General features: G+C 48.3%; 1 protein-coding gene across 8 annotated transcripts in view; it reads left to right on the top strand.

Annotated features, from left to right (window-relative positions):
• The window catches only part of PRKAG2 (protein kinase AMP-activated non-catalytic subunit gamma 2), a 173,426-nt gene that overhangs the window by 61,215 nt on the left and 93,822 nt on the right, over positions 1-18,389 (top strand). For 5 of the 8 annotated variants that reach the window (XM_029078158.2, XM_029078157.2, XM_007667869.3 and 2 more), the window contains 2 exons: positions 3,607-3,678; positions 4,334-4,613. In XM_029078158.2, the coding sequence (XP_028933991.1) occupies positions 3,607-3,678; positions 4,334-4,613 (352 nt within the window). Of the gene's footprint in view, positions 1-3,606; positions 3,679-4,333; positions 4,614-10,965; positions 11,728-18,389 lie in introns of those variants that run through there. The other 3 variants (XM_029078162.2, XM_029078165.1, XM_029078161.1) reach the window with 3 other exon arrangements.

Raw genomic sequence — 18,389 nt, 5'->3', positions numbered from 1 at the left:
TTACTAACTGCCTGCACTTGGAAATGATTATTCCCTTTCGGGTGACAAAACCACCTTCACCCAAACCTGTCCAGACTTGCTCTTGTTCACAGAAGCAGTGGCATGACCTGAGGGGTCAGAGGCCACAGGCCGCTCCCAGCATTCCTCCAAACTGGTACCATGTTGATACCAAGAATGAGGTGTTTCTGTGGCAACAACGATCCTCTCCTCCATTCCTCCCTGAGGGGGCCCGAGATGTAGTCAGCCCCGTCCCCAAGGGCTCAGAAATCCCAGTAGGAAACCTGCCCACAGGGAGCCGGAACTCAAGGAGAGGTCAGACCTGGCTTTCTGGGCAATCAGAGAAGGTGCTGGAACTTTCCCGACTGGCGGCTGCCCAGATGTGGGGTGACAAAAATAGTAATTAAGTGGTTGAAGGAGGAGAGCCGCAAAGGACACGCACGGGAGCTGAGGGCCCCTGCTGTGAGCCTATCCCTTCAAAAATCAGGGCTTGAGACCCTTCTCACTAGCATGAGAAGCAGTATTGCCCAGGTGATAGAGCAAGGACCTGGGTTCTAATCCAGGTTCTGCCACTTGTCTGCTGGGAGACCTTGGGCAAGTCACTTCATTTCTCTGGGCCTCATCTTGTTACCTCATCTTGTCAAATGGGAATTAGTATCGTGAGCCCTTGTGGGTCATGGCCAGTGTCCAACTTGATGATCTTGTATCTGCCCCAGGGTTTATTTAGTATGGTGCGTAGCACATAGTAAGTGCTTAAGGAATGCCATTAAAAAACCCAAAAACCTCTGCAAACACAAAAACAATGGAAAAGCAACTTGTTGGGTAACATCCTTGGAACTAGGAAACCTCTCTGTGAACTTTATTCTTATTTTGGGTAGTGATGCTTTGCTGAAGGCATATCTCTTCCAAGAGGTCTTCCTTCACTAAGCCCTCCTTTCCCCTTCTCCCAATCCCGTCTGCATGTCCTTGACTTGCTTCCGTTATTTATCCCCCCTTCCAGTCCCAAAACAGTTATGTACAAATCTGTAATTTAATTTGTTTATGTTAATGTCTCCCCCTCTAGAATGTAAGTTTGTGTGGGCTGAGAATGTGTCTGTTTATCGTTATTTTGTACTCTCCCAAGTGCTTAGTACAGTGCTCTGCACACAGTAAGCTTTCAGTAAACATGATTGAATGAATGAATGAATGGATCATCATCTTATGCCATGGTTCTTGAGGGATAGAAGAGGGTTCGTGTGAACTTAAAATCGCCTGATGAGTGTTGGGGGATAGAAGCAGAGGTAGACCATACTGATTTTAACTCCCATGAGAAAGCAAGAGTAAATTAAGGAGATTTTCTGTGATGGTGAGGGTCATTTTTTTTTGTCACAGTCCACCACAATTGGAGGATATGTTCCCCAGGCATAAGAATAAGGGCCACTGATTTCGGGAGGAAATTCAGGGGCTACAGAGGTGATAAAATGGATAGAGAGAGGAGAATTCAACATGAAAAAATGGGAAGTTTTGATTAACTGCCAAAGAGAACCGTGTTGGAAAATAATTTGAAACTTCTGTCCCAGTTAAGGTTGGTCATTTCCTATCGGGCTCCAGCACTGAGTTTCCACCCCTCCCTCCCCCCCAACTCCATCCTCCTCCCTCCATCACTGAATTCCAGTAATTTAGCATTTCCTCTTTATTTTTGCTACTAGTTGTGTAAATAAAATGTTTTTCCAAGATTCCCAGCGACCAAGCTCTGGCCTCCTCTTTGCTCTGTAGTAATGATAGTAACAAATAAGCACCAGGGTCCATACAAAGATATTCAGGTCAGACACAGTCCCAGGCCCACATGGGGCTCATAATCTAAGTAGGAGAGAGAACAGATAGTGAAACCCATTTTACAGATGAGGAAACTGAGGCACAGAGAAAGTAAGTGTCTTGCCCGATGTCGCAGACCAGGCAAGTGGCAGAGCCGGGATTAGAAGCCTGGTCTAAGTGAGTTGAAGCAGAATACCTGTGGGCTTTAACCCTGTAATTCCTTACTAGCCCATTGTCACCCAGGGGAAAGGGATGATCTGTTTGGAATGATGACCAAACATGATTCCAGTTGAAGCATCGATATTTTGGTTAGCCTCCCATACCTCCCTCCTTCAGTTTTGCCAGGACAAGGAGATCACATACAAAGGCTTCATTTCTCTGCCAGAGGAAATTGTGAAATTGAGGCATTTATTAGAAGAAGGCAGATAGTATCTTAGGGAAAGGTGAATTTCAGGGCAGGGAGAAAGGGGTGCCATTTTGCCAGTGATAGAGACGGTAAAGTCACATGATCTGCCCAGAACTGTCCAGTGATTTAAGGCAGAGTCCAATATTTATTCCTGGCTTTTTATTCAGGACAGGAGCAAGGGAGAAACTTGGGGGTCATGTGGGCAAATGGAAGGCCTAGAGAGTGCAGGTGAGATACGGTTGTCCTCCCCACGGGTTCCTCTGGCTGGAAGGAATTCCGGAACCACGGTAGAGAGACAGACTCCAGGATCCTGTGTCCTTCTGGAATGTCAGCTGCGGCTCTGGAGTCAGTTCCTGCATTGTTCCTACACTAGCAGCTGTGGCGCATTTCCCATCCAGCATTGCTGGAGTGACCCGCCTCCTGGAGAGCCTTGAAAGACCAAAGAGAAGGCTTGAGAAGCAGTAGGGTCTAAAGGAAGGAGCCTAGACCTGGGAGGCGGGGCCCTGAGTTCTAATTCTGGCTCTGTCAGTTTCCTGCTGGATCACCTTGGACCAGTCACTTAACCTCTCTGTGCCTCAGTTTCCTCATCTGTAAAATAGGGATTTGAAAACCTGTTTTCCCTCCTCATTAGACTGGGAGCTCCGTGAAGGACAGGGATTGTGTCCAACCTGATTATCTTATATGTCCCCCAGCTCTTATTATGATGCTTGGCTTGTAATAGTTGTAGTGCTCTGCCACCTGGCTGCTGTGGGACCTTGGCCAAGTCACTTAACTTCTCTGTGCCTCAGTTACTTCATCTGTAAAATGGAGATTAAGACTGTGAGCCCCGCGGGAGACAAGGGCCTTGTCCAATTTCATTAGCGTGTATCTACCCCCAGCACTTACAACAGTGCCTGGCACATAGTGAGCAATTAGCAAGTAATAGCAGTAATAGCGGTATTCTTATTATTAACAATAAGAGCTGCAGGGACTTACTGTTAAAAGACGTTTCAGGGTCCTCAGTACTCTAGCCTGATTGATCTGAATCAACCAATCAATCAGTGGTATTTACTGAGTCCTTACTGTATGCAGAGCACTGTATTAAACACTTGGGAGCGTAGAGTACAACAGAGCATCCTCTACTCCTCCCTCCTCCCCAGAACCCGACTTATCTTCTCCTCTTCCACTCCCCCCTCATCCTCCCCACCCCGACCCTATGGCTTCTTGAGGAAGGTGGAATGCTACCAGCCTCTGGCAGCTTTTTGCTAGCCCAGGACAGTTGTCCAGAGCGAGCAAGTCGGGCAAAGGGGAGCGGTCCATGTAGGATGCAGTAAACATCTGGATGGGTCCTGAGGGGAGGGATGGGCTGGCAGAGGGCCAGAGCAGTCATGCTGCTTGGAGTAACGCCGGCTTTCCTCTCTTTGCCCTAGGACCTTAGCACGTTTGCCATGCCCTTCCTGGACGGAGACCTGGAGAGCGCTGAGAAACATGCTTCTCGCAAGGTAGGCGCAGCCTCGCTCCCAGCTCCTCCCAGGACTCGGAATCGGGTCTTCCATGCCAGAGTAGCTGGTGGCCTCCTCGGACGTTAATCTCCCTTGCATGCCTGGATGTTGGGAGGGGCGATTCCCCAAAAAGAAGGAGTTTCTCCAAACATCAACATGGTTGGCTTTTTTGGCATTATTCGGCTCTCACTAGGTTAATATTATCATTACTATTATGAGGTACTGACGAAGCTAGGAGAGAAGACTAAGCTCGTTGCGGGCAGGGAACTTGTCTAAAAACTCTTTTGTACTGTCCCAAGAGCTTAGTACAGTGCACTACACACAGAAAGTTGTCAGTAAATACAATTGATTGATTGATAACTCTTTTCCACATGGGGCTCATTGTCTAAGGAGGAGGGAGAGCGGGGATTGAATCCCCACTTTACAGGTGAGGAAACTGAGGCCCAGAGAAGTGAAGCGATCTGTTCCAGGTCACTCGGCCAGCAAGCAGCGGAGCCAAGATTGGAACCCAGGTCCCTGACTCCCAGGCCCGGGCTCTTTCCATTAGGCCATACTGCTTGTCTGGCTTCAAGAGAAGCGTTCAGATATGAGTCTCAGCCCCAGTCCCGCCCCTGACCTGATTTAACCCACTCTCTTTTCTCCTCTTCTCCCCTAGGTGGATGGGAATTTTAGTTCCGGGAGCCCTTCCAAGAGCTTCTTCACGAAGGGATCCCAACCCCGCCCTTCCAGCCCCGTGTCGGCCCCGACAAGGCCCAAGACCAGCCCCGGGTCCCCCAAGACCATGTTCCCGTTCCCCTACCAGGAATCTCCCCCCCGCTCCCCGCGGCGCATGAGTTTCAGCGGGATCTTCCGGTCCTCATCCAAGGAGTCCTCCCCCGGCTCCAACCCGTCTACCTCACCCGGGGGCATCAAGTTCTTCTCCAGATCGAGAAAAAGTAAGAGACCGGCTCTCTGTGTTGGGAAGTGGGTTGGGGCATGGAGAATGGGCCTTTCTCGGCAAAGTGAGGTCCAATGAGGCAGAGATGGTGCTTGGCGGTCAGTCGTTGCCTAGCGCTCAGGCCGGGGGTGGTTTGCATCGTCAGGATTGATCGATCGATGCTATTTATTGAGCTCTCGCTGCGTGCAGAGCATCGAACTAGGCGCTTGGGAGGGGATGGTCCAACATTGTTGCTTGGCACTTTCCCTGCCCACAAGAAGCAGAGGGATGGCCTCAGGGGTTGGGGTAATCGGGGAAGATTCATTCATTCGTATTTATTGAGCACTTACTGTGTGCAAAGCACTGTGCTAAGAGCTTGGGAGAGTACAGTATAGCAAGAAACAGGCACATTCCCTGCCTACAACAAGCTTACAATATAGAGGGGGAGACAGACATTAAAATAAATAAATGACAGATATGTACGTAAGTGCTTGGGGGCTGGTGGGAGGGATGAATAAAGGGAGAAAGTCAGGGCGACACAGAAGGAAGTGGGAGAAGAGGAAAGGAGAGTTTAGTCAGGGAAGGCCTCTTGGAAGAGATAATAATAATAATTATGGCATTTGTTAAGCACTTACTATGTGTAAAGCACTGTTCTAAGTGCTGGGGAGGATACAAGGTGATCAGGTTGTCCCATATGGGCTCACGGTCTTTATCCCCATTTTACAGATGGGGTAACTGAGGCACAGAGAAGTGAAGTGACTTGCCCCAAGTCACACAGCTGACAAGTGGCTGAGCCGGAATTTGAACCCCTGATCTCTGATTCCCAAGCCCGGGCTCTTGCCACTGAGCCATGCTGCTTCTCTAGCCACACTGCTTGCCTTCATGTGAAGGCATAAAGCCTTTACCGGGAATATGTCTACCAACTCTGTTATATTGTGCTCTCGCAAGCTTTAGTAGAGTGCTGTGCACAAAATGAGCGCTCAGTAAGTATGACTGCGGGCAGCCTTTGGGTTTCGGTAGCATCTTCCAGTGGCCACAGGAGGGCGACAGAGCCCACCCCAAACAGCTCCTGAGAGGAGATTGGGGATTGTGCAGTGGCCCCGGGCACCTCATTTATTCATTCGATCGTATTTATTGAGCACTTACTATGTGCAGAGCACTGTACTGAGCACTTGGAATATACATTTCAACAACAGAGACAACCTCTGCCCAATAACGGGCTCACAGTCGAAACCGGGGAGACCGACAGCAAAGCTACACAACAAAACAAGACAACATCATCAAGATCAATAGAATCAAGGAGATAGCCACCTCATTAACGAAATAAATAAGGTAATAGAATAATAATGTTGGTATTTGTTAAGCGCTTACTGTGTGCAGAGCACTGTTCTAAGCGCTGGGGGAGATACAGGGTCATCAGGTTGTCCCACGTGGGGCTCACAGTCTTAATCCCCATTTTACAGATGAGGGAACTGAGGCCCAGAGAAGTGAAGTGACTTGCCCACGGTCACACTGCTGACAAGTGGCAGAGCCGGGATTCGAACCCATAGAACGCTTCTGCCTAGCATTTAGAAACGTTAACCTTGGTAACACCACCCTCCCCTCCCCTCGGTGGTTCCATCTGGCCCTCGTCCGTTTGGAGAGGTCTGGGTTGTTAGGGTACTCTCCCAGTAATAATAATAATGATGGCATTTGTTAAGCGCTTACTATGTGCAAAGCACTGTTCTAAGTGCTGGGGAGAAGACAAGTGTTCAGGTTATCCCATGTGGGGCTCACGGTCTTAATCTCCATTTTACAGATGGGGTAACTGAGGCCCAGAAAAGTTAAGTGACTTGCCCAAGTCACACAGCTGACAAGTGGCTGGGCTGGGATTTGAACCCATGACCTCTGACTCCCAAGCCCAGGCTCTTTCCACTGAGCCATGCTGCTTCTCTAAGTATTAGTACAATACTTACTCATTCAAGTATTTAATACAGTGCTTTGCACACAGTAAGCATTCGATCAGTACGATTGAATTGAATCAAATTGCTGGCTGCCCGGGGAAGTTCTGGCCAATGAGCTCCAAAAGCCCCATATTTTTTTTTTTTATGACTTAAGTGCTTACTATGTGCCAGGCACTGTACTAAGCACTGGGGTAGATATAAGCTAATCAGGTTGGACACAGTCCTTATCCCACATGGGACACAGTCTTAATTCCCATTTGACAGACGAGGGAATTGAGGCACAGAGAAGTAAAGCTACTTGCCCGAGGTCATCCAGCAGACAAGGGGCGGAGCCGTAATTAGAACCCAGGTCCTTCTGACTCCCAGGCCCGTGCTCTACCCACTAGGTCACTCTGTTTCTCTTTTGCATAGTTCCAAACTATTCACCTAGAGAACGCTGGGGAGACCCTGCAGCAGGTAGGGGTTGGAGTTTTCTCCCACTGCCTCCTGCCCAGCCCCCGGGGATTGGAATTTTCCACATTCCCGTCATCATCATCTACAGCATTTACCCTTTGCAGTGAACACAGACCACAGAAATTAAAGACCCAATCATCGCCCTCAAGATGGGGAGAAGCAGCGTGGTGACCTAGTGGGTAGAGCACTAGCCTGGGAGTCAGAAGGACTTGGGTTTTAATTCCAGCTCTGCCACTTGTCTGCTGGTGACCTTGGGCAAATCGCTTCTATTCTCTGGGCCTCATTTACCTCATCTTGCAAAGGCGGATTAAGGCAATGAGCCCCAAGCGGGATAGGGACTGTGTCCAACCTGATTAGCTTACATCTACAAGCACTTAGTACAGTGCCTGGCATGTATTAAATGCTTGACAAATACCATTTTTAAAAAATATAAAGGGGTTGGTAATGGTGTACGGGTTGGTCCTTACCAGTGGGGATCTTTGTATGAGAAACGCCCTCTAGAAAAAGAACCAGTTTCTTGGAATAGACACCAGGAGAGTGGGTTTGCCTAAGATGTGTAAGTGCTCAATAAATAGCAATTGATCGATTCACTCTGTCTTCCTTCTCTCTGTGCGCAAAAATGGGGGGTTGTTGTAAATGGGGGAGATCCGGGGGGGGCGAGTGGTCACTGCTTAGAGAGAAACTTTTCGATTCATGGTGAAGGGAGCTAGGGGGCAGGGGGACTCCTTGGCCGTCCTGCCTCTGCGCTGGGTTATCGTCGTCAGCATTTGCTGAGCGTCTGTTGCGGGCACGGCACTGTAATGGGCTCCATGAGTCTCTAGGGAAGTTCCCTCAGTCATCAAAGTTTCCAACCTGGAGTAATAACCCCTCTTTTTCCTTTTGAGGGGGAAGTTTAACATTTCTGCTCCTTCCCAAAATGGCTCTGGTCTGAACTCGCTGGGGCCTAATCACCAATGGTCCGGCTGTGACACCCGAGGAGAGCTTCCTCGAGGAGGCAGATGTTGAGGGGATGGGGTTGAGAGCCTCTGACTGTAATCACCGCCCTGGGAAACATCTGACTCCCCGTGGGCAGCCCTGAGGGAGGCTGGCGGGAAAGGTGCCAATTAGTTTGTCTAGTGAGATGGGCGTAGGTCTTTGGTAGTAATAGTTTTAATGAAGTGTGCAGAGCATTGTACTAAGCGTTGGGAGAGAATACTCAATTGGGAGTTAGATATGGTCCATGTCCCCCATGGAGGACTTTGGGATTCCAATCAGATGAGGGCAGAAGAGAAGCAGTGTGGACTAATGGATAGAGAGCACGGGCCTGGGAGTCACAAGGACCTGGGTTTTAATTCTGGCATCGCCACTTGTCTGCTGGTCACCTTAGGCAAGTCACTTTACTTCTTTTGCCTCGGTTACCTCATCTGTAAAATGAGAATAAGACTGTGAGCCCCATGTGGGACATGGACTGTGTCCAACCTGATTAAGTTGCATCTACCCCAGTGCTTATTTCAGTGCCTGGCACATAGGAAGCACATAACAAATAGAATAAAAAACATCTCTTGTCCCTCTCTCTTCCCCCACCTTCTTATTCTCTCTCTCCCTTTCTCCCCTAAACTCTCCCTCTTCCTTCTTTCTTCTCTGTCTCTCATTCCTCTATCCCTGTCTTGTCTATTCCTCTAATTCTCTCCCCCAATATTATTACTAGTAGCAGTAACAAACGTGGCTCAGAGGAAAGAGCATGGGCTTTGGAGTCAGAGGTCATGGGTTCGAATCCCCCTCAGCCACTTGTCAGCTGTGTGACTTTGGGCAAGTCACAACTTCTCTGTGCCTCAGTTACCTCATCTGTAAAATGGGGATTAAGACTGTGAGCCCCACGTGGGACAAGCTGATTCCCCGTGTCTACCCCAGCGCTTAGAACAGTGCTCGGCACATAGTAAGCGCTTAACAAATACCAACATTATTATTAATATTTAAGTGCTTACTTTGTGTAAAGCACTGGGGTACAAGATAATCAGGTCAGGCATAGTCCCTGCCCCCATGAAAATCATGCTCTAAGTAGGTGTGAGAATGGGTATTGCATCCTAATTTTACAGATGAGGAAACTGAGGCACAGACAAGTGAATAGACTTGCCCAAGGTCACACAGCAGGCAAATGGAAGAGCTGGGATTAGAGATCTCTCTCTCTCCCTCTCTTTCCCTATCTCTCTACTCCTCTCCCTTTTTCTTCTTCTTCTCTGTTATCTCTCATTCATCTCTCTATCTCTCCTCTCCTCCCTCCTTCTAACCCTCTTGTATTACAATACCTTTCAGTATTGTTACAGATTTTCCACATCATTTGTTCTTCCTTGGAAAGGAAATTTTTCAATTTAAAATCACATCTCCAAGAAGCTTCCCTGCCTAAGCCCTCCTTTTCCATAATCCTTCTTGCTTCTTCCTTGCTTCGCACTTGCATTTGTACTCTTTATTCACCCCCATCTGAGCCTCTCAGCACTTATATCCCTATCTGTAATTTATTTTAATATATCTCCCCCTCTAGGCGGTTAGGTCCTTGTGAGCAAGGAACTTGTTTACCAGCTGTTATATCACACTCTCCCAAGTGCTAAGTGCAGAGCTCTGCACACCTTAAGCACTCAATAAATACCATTGATTGATTGATTCAACTTGGTTCTGGAACTGCATCTACAACATAAAGTGAGATTTGGTGTATTTTATTTGGATAATTCAGCTAAAAAAAAAAAAGAAACTGTTTTGGGGGCACAGTTTGAGGGGAGAAAGCAGCATGGCATAGTGGATAGAGCACGGGCCTGGGAGTCAGACGGTCGTGGGTTCTAATCTCGGCTACTTGTCTGCTGTGCAGCCTTGGGGAAGTCACTTCACTTCTCTTCTCGGTGCCTCAGTTACCTCATCTGTAAAATGAGGATTGGGACTGTGAGCCCCACGTATAACAGGGATTGTGTCCAACCCAATTTGCTTATACACCCCAGCACTTAGTACAGTGCCTGGCATATAGTAAACTCTTAACAAATACCATAATTACTATTATTATTATTATTATTATTAGAAAGATCACCTGTCTATAAGACACCCTGCTGATGTCAAGTGAACTGCCCTGAATTATTAATAAATCAATCAATGGTTTTTATTGAGCTCTTACTGTGTACAAGGCACTGTACTAAGCACTTGAGAGTCAGTAGTCGTTGCGGGGGGAGGAGACAGTTGTCACCCTTCTCCTCCTCCTGCCACTTTAGTACTTAAAATATCATCTCCAAGTTGTCATCTCCAAGTTGATCCAGATCCGTTCTCTCCAAAGCATTTAGTGCAGTGGTCTGTACAGTCCAGTACAGAAACAGCTCAGTAAGTACAGTTGATTTATTGGATTGACCTCGCTGGTCCCATCTCTTCCAAGAGGTCTTCCCCAGTGTACGCTGTACTAAGTGCTGGGGTAGGTCCGAGGTTGGACACAGTCCCTGCCCCATGGGGGCTCACAGTCTTAATCCCCATTTTACAGATGAGGGAACTGAGGTACAGAGAAGTGGAGTGACTTGCCGAAGACAATACAGCAGACAAGCGGCGGACCCGGGCTTAAAACCCGAGCCCTTCTGACTGCCAGGCTTGGGCTTTATCCGTCAGGCTGCACTGCTGCTCATGCACTCAGGCCAAACGAGCTGTAGATAACTCCTCATCAGGCTTTCGTGGCATTTGGAATTAGCGCTTAGTACAGATAAGAACCCGCATAGAGAACCCAGGCATACATAGCTTTCTACAAAGTGGTGGCCCGGCCGGGCCACCCTTATCGGCCCGGGGTCTTGGGGCTTGGAAACTCACCCTCCTCCCCCCGACCAACCCCGTCACCCTGTTGAGTCCTAGAACACATGAATCAAAATAGTTGTGTGATGTCATGTCAGAAAGGGAATGTGCTCCGGCCAATTAAGTGACCAGGATTGCCTGCCCTGAGAGGTTTCCTTTTACAGTCTTTTTAAAGAGACATCATGCAGAACCGCACATGACAATTCTCCTCAAGAGGACTTGGATTTTCTCTGCCTCTTTAGTCTTTTCCTCTTCTTCTGACTACTTCTTCTTTTCCAAACGGAGCTTATCAGTCAGCGGCTGACCTTCGCTGCCAAAACAGATCCACGGGCCAGATCGCGGTCCAGGGTCCCGAAAGCTTTCCTGACTGGTTAAGGAACGAGGCCGGTTTGGGATGGGTCATTGCCCCGGCTGATCTGGCTTTGGTGCCCGCAGGCCGGCGGAGCGGAAGCTGTTTGGACGGGACCCCCGCTCCCCCGGGGCAGTGTGCACCCCAAGAGGTGTTCCGTGGGGGGAACCGAGGCCGGAGGTTTGGTGTGTACAGACCTCAGTGGCGGCGGAGACGGGCGGCTCTTGCGTGACCCTTGACCCCCGCGGCTTCCAGCCCGGTGCAGAGTCTTCTTGCCGGCTCCCGGCCTTGGGCCCAACGACCCGGAGCTTCTGCTGAAGGCGTTGGGTTTCCTGGGGGAGGCGGGAGCAGCACTTCTGTGGCCCCCTCCCCATCCACCCCCACTTTCCTCGGGGGCAGGTGGACGGAAGGCTGTCTTCCCCCGGGCTTGGGACAGACGCCTCGGTGCCTCTGAACTGGGAATGGTTAGCGGAGGCCGGAGGTCCGGCGGAAGCTGTGGTGGCTCATGAAGCGCTTTGGCAGTCTGAGAGGAAGCAAGAAGCGCAAGGACCAGAGCAGGAGCACGGAGAGAAGCCCGTCCGAACCCCGGGGTCTATTCGGTAGGGCACCCCGGTACCGCTGCTTATTTGGGGGGGCGGCGGGCGGATTCAGTGAGCGCCAGGTAGACTTGGAGAAATCACCGGTGGAAATTACTGAGCGCTTCCTGTGTGCGGGGAATGGGGAAAGCAAATGTCTTAGGTAAGCAGCATGGCCTAGTGGATAGAGTACAGGCCTGGGAGCCAGAGGACCTGAGTTCTGATCTCAGCTCTGCCGCTTATCTGCTGAGTGATCTTGGGAAAGTCACTTCAGTTCTGTGGGCCTCAGTTTCCTCGACTGCAAAATGGGGAATTCAGTACTTGTTCTCCCTCTTACTTAGGCTGTGAGCCCCATGTCTCACTTTTATCTACTCTAGTGCTTAGAACATTGCCTAACAAAAATAGTAAGTGCTTTACAAATACTATTAAAAGAACTTTTTCTCCCACTTAGACTGTAAGTCGCAATATACTAAGCACTTGGGAAAGTAAATACCTGTTCTCCTTCCCACTTGGACTGTAAGCTCATTGTGGGAAGGGAATGTGTCTATTTATTGTTATACTATACTCTCCCAAGCACTTAGTACAGTGATCTGCACACAGTACGCGCTCAATAAATATGATTGACGTGGGGCAGGGATTGTGTCTGACCTGAATATCTTGTCTCCACTCCAGCGCTCATTATAGAGTGAGCACTTCACAGATACTACAATTATTATTATGCTTAAAATACCATAGTTATTAGTATTGTTTACCAAGAAAACTCTATGGATACACTACCAGAATGATTGCAGGTGGAGGTGGGGTGTTCTGGAAGAGATGCATCTGTGGCATCGCTATGGATCGGAGATGACTCGACAGCATAAGACAACACAATAAGTATTGTTATTCCAATAGACTAGAATTGGTAGATGCATTCCTGTCCACAAGGAGTTGTAATCTACAGGGAAATAATGATGATAATAATAATAATGGTATTTGTTAAGTGCTTACTAAGTGCCAGGCATTGTACTAAGAGTCGGGTGGATTCAAGCCGCACTCAGAAGGGGGTGTGTGACCTCCTGTTTAATAGGGATATGTGTCCCCCACCTTCCACCAGGCACCGTCTGATTCAGGGGATGTGGGGGAGAGTGAAGGGCGTTCCCAAATCCCTCGAAACAAATTCGACTTGCTGTTCCAAGGGAGTGTGTGGATATTGTGTTTGGCTCAGCGGGTTTGTCAGCCTCTACAGGGTCTCTAGGGGAAAGAGGCGGTTTTGCTGTCGAAGTTTGGCTAAGAGCCCATAAGGGCCACCATGGTGCTCCTAGCGGGAACCTGTCTCCTCTCCTGACCCCCGACTTTCCTCGGAGGGCTTGTGTCATGTGTAAAACTGTGGCATGTGAGAACTCGAGCAGGGTCCTGGAGCCAAATAGGCTGGGAAAACACCCCTTCTCACCAGTGGAAAGGGTCAGTCACCTCATGTTTTCTAACAGGTGGAGGGAATGGGCTCAAGGCTCAAGGCTTTCCTTCCCAAGAGGCCTTCCCTGACTAAACCCTCATTTCCTCTTCTCCCACTTCCTTCTGTATCACCTTTGCACTTGGATTTGATCCCTCTACCCATGCCCTGCCAGCCTCGCAACACTTGTGTCCCTATCTGAATTTATTGATTTATCTTAATGTCTGCCTCCCCCTCTAGACTGAAAACTTGTAGTGGGCAGGGAACGTGTCTACCAATTCTGGTAGACTGTACTCTCTCCCAAGAGCTTAGTATAGTGATCTCCAGTAGTAAGTGCTCAATCCTCATATCAGACAGATAATTGTTCTCCCCCACTTCAAAGCCTTGGTGAAGGCACATCTCCTCCAAGAAGTCTTCCTTGACTTAAACCCTCCTCTCCTCTTTTCCCACTCCCTTCTGAGTAGCTCTTACTTGCTCCTTCATTCATCTTCCCTCCCAACTCCACAGCACATATGTATATATCTGTAATTTATTTATTTATTTCTGTTAATGTCTGTCTCCCACTTTAGACTGTGAGATGGTCTGTTTGGCAGTGAATGTGTCTATTTGTTATTATATTGTACTCTCCCAAGCGCGTAGTTCAGCGCTCAATAAATACGATTGAATGGTTGATTGATTGAAACAACTGGTGAGCCCCCCCACCCTCTCCCCAAACTTTTCCAGGGCCAGATTGGTCTATAAGAAGGGGGCTTTTTTCTGAGGCTGCTTTCTTTTCTGGATCACCTCCCAGGTAAATGGGCCCCAGGCATTTCAGGTCTCATCATTCTGCGTCTTTATTGTTGCTTATTGTCTTCTCGTGAGCCAAAGAGGGGAAACTGGGCCTGCCGTGATCTTAAGGAATAGGGGTAGGCGTGTTTCAGCCTCCACAGAAGGGTTGGGGGTTTTGAGTTGCTTTGAAACTAAGATATGGTTGGCGTATCTGGGTTCGGAGAAAGTCCGGGGAGGGGTTCGTGCATCTTAAAGGTAAGGCAGGCCTACCTGGGCGGAGCGGGCAAACGTGCGTCAAATAAACAGGTCACCCTAAAAGCACCACCATGTCGGTTCAAGTGAATTCATTCCTGCCGGGCAAGCCAGGGGAAGGGGTTTTGATTTCCTGTCATCAGAAGAAAGGGACACCAAGCCCATGTTCCACCAGCCACTCCAGAGGGGTGCTGGCTGTTAAGACAGAAAATTGAGACCCTCTGTCCTTGAAGCGTTCAGTTGGCTTTGGGTGTCAGGTAGATATCGGGCAGCACGAGCGAATGATTCTGGGTGCATCTCCTAGTCGCAAACTATCCATCAGTCAATTAGTCAGCATGGTCTAGTGGTTAGAGCACAGGCCTGGGACTCAGAAGATCATGGGTTCTAATCCCAGCCCCACCACTTTTCTGCTGTGTGATCTTGGACAAGTCACTCTGCTTCTCTGAGCCTCAGTTACCTCATCTGTAAAATGGGAATTGAGACTGTGAGTCCCATGTGGGACAAGGAATGCGTCCACCCCAATTTGCTTGGGTCCACCCCAGGGCTTAATAGTGCCTGACATGTAGTGAACACTTAAAAAAAACACAATAATTACTCATTATTATCATCAATCTGTGGTATTTACTGAGTTCTGATGGTGTGCAGAGCATGGTGCTAAGCACTTGGAAATAGATGATAGAGTCAGATGATAGAGTGGGACAGGGATGGTATCCAATCTGATCACCTGGTGTCTGTCCCAGCCCTGAGCGTGCTGCTTGGCACAGAGTAAGCACCTATTATATAACTGTTATGGTTATTAAGGAAAACCAACCCATCTACCAGGGTCTTCCTGACCACCTGTTTTGAGAGCTTGTAATTGGAGAACAAAATCCAAACCCGCGTTGGTTGTTGCTTCAGCACTGCCAAGGCCGGGTCCTGAGGGAAACCCTGTTTAGAGTCTCACTAGCTCCCTGCTGGGCCAGCTGCTGGGGGAGCCCAGAAGGAAGTTGGATGACTAGAATTTTCCCTCCTGTCAAGCAATTCATGGTATTTATCGAGCATTTACTATGTGCGGAGTCCTGGAGTAAGCACTTGAGAGAATACATCAGAGTTGTTCGACATGTTCTCCTCCCACAAGGAACTTACGGTCTGGAGAGGAAAAAGATATATCAATCAATCACATTTATTGAGCGCTTACTGTGTGCAGAGCACCATACTAAGCCCTTGGGAGAGGACAGTATAACAACATAACGGACACATTCCCTGCCCATGATGAGCTATAGTCTAGAGGGAGCTATAGAAACAAATAAATTACAGATATGTATAGAAGTACTGTAAGGCTGGCGGGGGGGGTGATTATCAAATCCTTAAAGAGTACAGTAATGATAGTAGTATTTGTTAGTGCTTACTATATGCTAGGCACCGTACTAAGCACTGGGGTGGGTACAAGGTAATCAGGTTGGACACAGTTCATGTCCCACACGGGGCTCACTGTCTCAGTCCCCATTTTACAGATGAGATGACTGCGGCCCAGAGAAGTGAAGTGACTCACCCAAAGTCATACAGCAGACAAATGGCAGAGCCGGGATTAAAACCCAAGTCCTTCTGACTCCCAAGCCCAGGCTCTACCTATACTGCTTCTTTACAGGACAGGGAATGTGTCTTTTTGTTGTTATATGGTACTCTTCTAAGTGCTCAGTACAGTGCTTGGCACATAGTAAGTACTCAGTTAATACGATTGATCGACTGACTGACTTACTATAGATCTAGGTATACAGGCGGTACAGAAGGAAGAGGGAATAGGGGAAAAAGAGGGCTTAATCGGGGAAGGCCTCAGGGAGGACGTGTGATTTTTAAACATCTCTGCTGTCATGTTGAAACACGATCCCGTCAGGTTGAAGAGAAGAGCTTGGCATTTTCCAAATGGTCAGCCACATTTGCATAACAGCCAACGGCTGTGGGCAAATATAGTCAAAACCCGACCCCGGGCCCCATCTTAGGGAAATAAGACTTGCCTAAAACGAGGGTTTTCTGTGTCCAGGAAATGGAGCTTAGGAGTATAGGGAAGTGGAAGTCAGACAGTCAATTGTATTTATTGAGCGCTTACTGTGTGCAGAGCACTGTAGTAAGTACTTGGGAAAGGACAGTAGAACAATATAACAGACACATTCCCTGCCCAAAACAGGTCCCCTTGGGCTCTCCATAAGCAAGATTTGAGACTCCCCTTAAGCGAGACCCAGGTTGACAGAAATAATAAAAATGGTATTTGTGAAACACTATGTGCCAGGCACTGTAGTAAGTGCTAGGGTGGGTACAGGCAAATCAGGTTGCTTACAGTCTTCATCCCCATTTTACAGATGAGGTAACTGAGGCACAGAGAAGTGAAGTGAGTTGCCCAAAGTTACACAGCAGATATGTGAGCTCATTGTGGGCAGGGAATGTGTCTGTTTGTTGTTATATTGTACTTTCCTAAACACTTAGTACAGTGCTTTGCACACAGAAAGCACTCTATAAATACGACTGAATGAATGATTCATTCCAGTCCTTCTGACTCCCAGGCCCAGGCTCTATCCACTAGACCACACTGCTTTGGTTTCTTCCATTCATTCATTCATTCAATTGTATTTATTGAGCACTTACTGTGTGCGGAGCACTGTACTAAGTGCTTAGAAAGTACAATGCAGCAATAAAGAGAGACAATCTCTGCCTATAATGGGCTTACAGTTTAGCGTGTCCACTCCTACACAGTCTGATCAGAGAATGCAGCAATAAAGAGAGACAATCTCTGCCTATAATGGGCTTACAGTTTAGCGTGTCCACTCCTACACAGTCTGATCAGAGACCTGTTGACCAGTGCTTAGAACAGTGCCTGGCACGTAGTAAGTGCTTAACAAATACCATCATCATCTCCAGCGGAAGCAGCCTCTTCCAGAAGCGTAAGCGAGGCCCCTCTCGCTGCTCCTCACCTCAGATAGCTGGGCCTGGAAGGAAGAGAAACAGGCCTTCCTTCCCAGGGTGGTCTCCACTTCTCCGCCCTCTTCCGGTGCCCCTTTGGTTGATGCACAGTGTAGCCAAAGTCACCAAAACTGCCACTATGGTGGGAGCTTATTTTATCATCATGGTATTTGTCAAGTGCTTACTTTGTGCCAGGCACTGTTCTAAGCGCTGGGGTGAATACAAGCAAATAAGGACGGACACAGTCCCTGTTTCACATGGGCCTCACAATCTCAATCCCCATTTTACAAGTGAGATCACAGAGGCACAGAGAAGTGAAGTGACTTGCTCAAAGTCACACAAGCAGGCAAGTTAATAATAACAATCAAGTTGGTATTTGTTAAATGCTTACTTTGTGCAGAGCACTGTTCTAAGCGCTAGGGTAGATACAGGGTAATAAGGTTGTCCCACATGAGGCTCACAGTCTTAAAACCCATTTTACAGATGAGGTAACTGAGGCACAGAGAAGTTAAATGACTTGCCCACAGTCAGCTGACAAGTGGCAGAGCCAGGATTCGAACCCATGACCTCTGACTCCCAAGCCCGTGCTCTGTCAGCAAGAGGCTCCCAGGGCTGGGAATCAGCAGACGTATATTTCATTCCTGGATGCCTTCTGGACTGTAAGTTCCTCCTCTAGCGCTTAGTACAGTGCTCTGCAAACAGTAAAGGCTCAATAAATACAAGTAATTGATTAGACAGCATTCTACCCATGATCAACCAAGGGCCAGCAGAAGCTTCCCACAGACATTGAATATCCCAAGCCATGTCTTCATACCCACTTCCGTATATCCTATGCCTGCCCCTCTGAGCATGTTATTGTTATTATTTTTATATTTGTTAAGCAGTTAGTATGTGTCAAGCACTATTTTAAGCACTGGAATAGTTACAAGTTAGTGAGATTAGACACAGCCCTTGTCCCACCCAGGGCTCCTGGCCGAAGGAAGAAGGGGAACAGGCATGGAATCCCCGTTTTATGGTTGAGGACACTGAGGCCCAGAGAAATTGTTTGATTTGTCCAAGGTCACACAGCAAGCAATTAATTAGAATCCAGGTCCTCTGAGTCCCGGGCCTGAGCTCTTTCCACTAGGGCATCCCACTTGTCTGTTAATTTCCAGTGTATTTCTCACTCGTTGTTGCTTTCGAGCTTTCGTTCCATTTCTGTGGCCCTTTTCCTTCGGAACTCCAGGCTCAGTACAGAGAACTTGACACCTGAGTCAAAGCCCTAAAGAAGGAACTTCAATGGGGTTCGGCAGTCATCCCA

The sequence above is a fragment of the Ornithorhynchus anatinus genome, chromosome 13 (genome assembly GCF_004115215.2).
Source record: "Ornithorhynchus anatinus isolate Pmale09 chromosome 13, mOrnAna1.pri.v4, whole genome shotgun sequence".
In the NCBI taxonomy this organism is placed as follows: Eukaryota; Metazoa; Chordata; class Mammalia; order Monotremata; family Ornithorhynchidae; genus Ornithorhynchus; species Ornithorhynchus anatinus.
The sequence above is the reverse complement of the archived record's forward strand: the minus strand, read 5'-3'. Positions and strand labels throughout refer to the sequence as shown.